Here is a 5,606-nt window from a genome sequence, read left to right as displayed (position 1 = left end):
CCATAGAGAAATTTATTCCTAATAGAGAAAAATGTGTTGCCGCCCAAACTACTTTCCATCTGGAGTGATGAAAGACCTCTGCAGATTTTTTTTACCTATCCAAACGATTTTTTATTTTAGCACTGTTCATTTGTAAACCGAAAATATTTTCACACATTTTCAATGTGTCAAGGGCAGCATACATAGAACTAGCGGAACCGCCAAGGGCAAGGCTGGTGTCATCAGCATATTGGGATATTTTGTGTTCTTTATCATTAATTATTATACCTTATATATCACGATTTTGTTTGATAAAAATTGCAAGAATTTTAGCACAGAGAAGAAAATTGTATGGATGAACAAGGTTTCCCTGATGACATCCGCGTTGGACTGGAAATTTCTCAGATAGAGATATGTATACCAAATCCAAACAAAAGTAAAACCTTATAAACAAAGGACCAGGAAATGGAATAAAAAGCTTTTTCAAATTCAATAAGAACTATTAATCCGGGTATATTATTTTCGTCAGTATAAGACATAAGATCATAAATAAATCGTGTGTTTTCTCCGATATATCTCCCTTTAGAAAAGCCTGTTTCTGTATCTGAAATGCGAAAGCCCAGTGCGGATTTTATCCTATGGTTATTACACCTCGCTATCAATTTGTAAAATACATTCATTAGAGTAATTGGTCACCAGTTTTGTAAGAAATGCCTCGGTTTGTCTCCTTTAGGCAAAGAAAATATTATACCGAGTCTCTGAAATATTGCGAATTGTTTCAGAAGAAATATTTGATTTACTGATTTCATGATTAGAGTTTCAATATATATATATATATATCGCTCCCAAAATTTGTAAAATTCAGTAGTAAATTCATCACTATGAGGTGAGTTCTTATTTGACATATTCATTAATGCATTCAGAACCTCTCCTTCCTCTATATCTTTATTAAGATATAATGTTATCTTCAAGTATAACATATAAGTTAAACACTCAAACCATAGAACACTACACAAAACAATAACATATAAGTTATACACTCGAACCATAAAACGCCACACAATACAATAACATATAGGTTAAACACTGAAATCATAGAACGGTACACAATACAATAACATCTAGAATGAACACTCAAAGCAGAGAACGCTACACAATACTATAGGGTTATTGAACTTATATTGGTGAATATTGGCACGAGTTGGCTGTCAAAATGCACGAGCTTGCGAGTGCATTCCACAGCCAACGAGTGCCAATATTCACCAAGATAAGTTCAATAACCCTTTTATTATATAGCTAAAGTATTTAATTGTTAAATTATATCCCTTAATATAATGAAACATCAAGTGTTATATCACAGTGTCACAAATGTGGCAGAGATCACAGTTTATGACAATAAATCATAACACATAGAGATATCACAGTTGTAAACTGGTCTCACTTTTGAAATCCTTGTGCCATGTTGACATTGATATTGAATGTGCAGTTGTGAAGAACAGTCCCACTACCAAACAAATTCGAAAGTGTCCCTGTTCCGAGACTAGAACTGTGAGTGGATTGAGGGCATTGAGGATCATTCTCTGTAACTGTGGTAGGAACTGTATCCAAAGAATATTTTCCCTGGGCTCCGAGAGCATATGGCTTAGCTTCATCCTTTCCTGTCAGAATATCAGACATCATAATTTGTTCGTCGTCTGACAAGCCATCGTCATACGACTCCAATGTGTGTGTACTTTTGTGGCCCGTAATATGTTTGATTTTATCTCGTGCAACTCCGGCTTTCCTAAGTGTTTTAACACAAGTTTTCCGCACACTATGGTTTGTCTTGTGTTCTATGCCACATTCCTTAGCAGCCATTGACATAAGTTTTCCTAAGTAATTTTCCCCCATTGGTTTAGGATAAAACCAAATGTCAGCACCAGGAGGTATTCGGGATGCAGGAATGCATGTCAAGTAGAATGGATTGTTGGGCGAATTTACCTGCATCGGACGTCGCTTTATGAATGTTTTGTAGAGTTCAACTGGATCTCGATCTGTTTCAGTTGCATATAGTCTTGGTTTGACTTTCCTCATGTTTTCTTTACCAGTACCATCCCTTGTTTTCGTCAAACGTTCATTAAATGCAAGGTACTCTCTACTAGTGACTGGGTCACTTCTAAGTTCAACATCACCAAAGCAAAGTTGTCTATGTTCGTGTCGACCTCGTAGTCCAAAGCATTTGGTAAAAAAGAACCATAGTGAAAACTGAAGAACTCGAGGTGATTTTTCTCCCAGCTGCCCCTTCTCCCACATCATGTTTTCTTCCTTTCCTGTCACAGCTCGTGAAGCATTTGGCTTTTGTCCTTTTCCCTCTTTCTTTAGAGAGACTTTCTTTGCGTTCAAAGTGCAGTTAGACAACAAAAAAATTCGATCCCTCACACTATAATCCCGGTCATGGTCACGGAGATATCTATCTAAACTACACTTAATGGACTGTAAGGATCCTGGTTCGTATTCATCACCGTCCTTCTTTCGTGCATCGATGTAAAAATTTGATAATAAAACGTCCAATTCTTTTGGTGGAATGTTTTCAATCAATCTGAATTCCCCTTGTCCGAATAGGTACTCCGTAAAAATTTTAATATCCCTTTTGGTCGATTTTACGGTGTTTTCTTTTTTCTGGTCATCTATAAACATGTGGATTCTGTCCACAGATGCAGACGACTCAGCTAACGGCAAATCACTATGAAAAGATCTTCAGATGTCAAATACCGCCTCTGTCAAATTCGGTCCGCCGTCTGCCATTTTGGCTTGGGTTTGTTTACGTCGTTACGGTAACGTCAATATTGAACGCTCATACTCGGAATGTTTCGGGCGCATACGAATTACGCAATGCAAAGTTAGCGTTCAATAAATTCTCAGGATATTGAACGCTAACATTCTCTAGGTTTTACGCAGATTTTATAATAGACTATTTATTAGCTATATAATAAAATAACATATAGGTTAAACACTCAAACCATAGAACGGTACACAATACAATAACATATAAGTTATACACTCAAATCATAGAACGCTATACAATACAATAACATATTGATTAAACACTCAAATCATAGAATGGTACACAATACAAAAGCATTTAAGTTAAAGAGTCAAACCATAGAACGCTTCACAATACAATATCATGTAGGTTAAACACTTAAACCAGAGGCCGGTACAATATCATGTTGGTTAATCAGAGAGGAAATCAGATGAACAGGCTTGGATTTCTCGTAAAAAAAATCTGAAACTTAAGTTTGAGTTTTCATCTATTTGAGCAGTCAAAATTTGTGTAAATTTCAGACTGAAGTTCTTTTCGAGAATTCCAGCCCTGACAATGTTTTTCTTATATATTTTAGGGATGCAGCATCTCTAGGATACTCACAAACGTATTTAGTGTTAAGGGCAGAATAGTATTCTCTATTTAAACAAAATGAAATTTAACAAAAAATGTATGTACAGCACTCCCCAGGAAGACTGCCATTTTAGTAAAAATGAATCTCGGTACATTTCATTACCTGTTATCTGAATTCACATGCCAATTCTATTTTATGACCCATGTTCAAAACTACACAGACATATAATTTTGGTGTTATGAAATACCTTAAATCCTATGATTTTAGCCCATACGATGGCCCCATCTTACCCTAAGGACAATGAATTTTACAAACTTCAATCTGCACTATGTCAAGAAGCTTTTGTGCAAATGTAACCTTCCTTACCCCAATGGTTCTTAAGGAGAAAGTTTTAAATATTTTTTTTCTACTTACTAGTTATGTAAAACTTTGATCCCCTATTATGGCCCCATCCTAACCCCAGGGGTCATGAGTTTATCAAACTTGAATCTGCACTATGTCAGAAAGCTTTCATGTAAATCTCAGTTTTTCTGGCTCAGTGGTTGTTCAGAAGATTTTAAAATATTTTTTCTATATATTTGCATGTAAAACTTTGAGCCCCTATCATGGCCACAACCTACCATCGGGTCATGATTTTAACAAACTTGAATTTGCACTATGTAAGGATACCTTCATGTAAATTTCAGCTCCTCTGACTCAGTGGTTCTTGAGAAGAAGATTTTTAAATGAACCCGACCTAGAAACTTCAAAACCCTTCACCCAAGGATGCTTTTGGTCAAGTTTAGTTGGAATTGGCCCGGTGTCTCTGACGAAGAAATAGAAAATGTGGAAAGTTTACAGACGGACAGGCAGACAGACGGACGGACAGACGACGGACAACAAAAAAGCTCATTTGAGCCTTCAGCTCAAATTAGCTAAGAAGTACAATTAATATTTTCATGAAAATGTAACGGTTTTATTGGGAATTGAATATTTAATAAGGAAGATAAGGGCCTTTGACCAAAAAAAAAACAAAAACAAGGACAATTAAGAAAATAAGGGCCTGTTTGAAAGCATGAAAACACGAAACGTCATTTTGGTGTCCATACAACTCCAAACGGGAGTCAGTTCTTGTGAATTGGATCTCGCTTTAAACACACAATATCACATTTAAGGAACCATGTTTGTACATCTGAAATAGAAGGAGAGAGAACAGTCAGTCGTATAGACATGTAGGGAGATCGGGTTTCGGATTCGATGGCATTTCAAATGTCCCAATAAAATGAAATATTTGTGTTAGGGTTTTGATATCTATTAATTTGTTTGTGTTTGCAACTGTTGTTTTGGGGGTTTGTTTTTTAAAGTTAGAGTGTATTAATATAACACTGCACACTGAGACGCGGGGTTGTATTACTATAGAATATAAAAATAACAGAGCACCGCTTCCATATTAAGCAACTAAAATTCTACGTATGTGCAGAAGCCAGTGCTTTGAATCGCCCATTCCGTTGAGAGCACCCTTTAGTCTGGTGCATGCTTGAACCAATTTCCCCATCGCTAATTGGGTCAGGCATATGCCAGACAAGTTATCAGGAACAAACATACTAGAAAACTTTCCCAACAGTATCCAAAATGTTTTTAAAAGTAGGCAACTTGTTTTTTAAAAGGTCAATTAGTTCATCAAATTCTATTATACTGAATTACAATATGGGATGTTTTATTTTAGTAAATAAAAGTATCGATTTTTTACTCAAGTAAATTCAATCATTGGGAATAAGATTATTTTCTTGCTTTCCTGAGATACTTTTGTTACGGTTTTGCGAAAGCAATGAACACATTAATCAATTGAAGGTTTATCAAAATAATGGCAAGCCATCTTAACAACGGAGAAAAAAAGTGGAGTGCTGTACCCGAATTTCACCATTGTGTTATTGACTAACCTGTTGTGTTATACGAATATCAATATTACCACATGTTGGTCATTCTAATAGCTTTTGAATTATGATATTTTACAGTGTAATTTTAGCGCATACAAGTTGCATTCATTGTTCTAAAAGTGACACATTTAACTAGAAAACACCCACAACTGGGGTACCTTATAACTAGTGTTTACTATGAATAGCATCAGGAATGAATTCATTTGTTTCCAGTACTCGATGTATTGTGAAATATCTATTGACAGTTTGTAACATTCTATGTTCATTGTTTCATATTCTATGTAATATGTTTTAAAAACAGTTATGTATTATTTCTATATAAAAGGGGGAGAAA

At 35.4% G+C, this 5,606-nt stretch overlaps 1 protein-coding gene across 1 annotated transcript; it reads right to left on the bottom strand.

The window, feature by feature from the left end:
* Positions 1–1,416: 1,416 nt before the first annotated feature.
* LOC125656313 (uncharacterized protein KIAA1958-like) lies at positions 1,417–2,655 on the bottom strand. The gene has a single exon (XM_048886927.2). The coding sequence runs from the start codon at positions 2,653–2,655 to the stop codon at positions 1,417–1,419; it is 1,239 nt and encodes a 412-aa protein (XP_048742884.2).
* Between the last annotated feature and the right edge of the window lie 2,951 nt (positions 2,656–5,606).

Source organism: Ostrea edulis, chromosome 7 (genome assembly GCF_947568905.1).
Source record: "Ostrea edulis chromosome 7, xbOstEdul1.1, whole genome shotgun sequence".
In the NCBI taxonomy this organism is placed as follows: domain Eukaryota; kingdom Metazoa; phylum Mollusca; class Bivalvia; order Ostreida; family Ostreidae; genus Ostrea; species Ostrea edulis.
Note: the sequence above shows the minus strand (reverse complement) of the source record. Positions and strands in the feature narration are given on the sequence as shown.

Excerpts from the sequence above, each read along its gene's own strand:
- LOC125656313 (XM_048886927.2), bottom strand. The coding sequence starts at position 2,655 with ATGTTTATAGATGACCAGAAAAAAGAAAACACCGTAAAATCGACCAAA.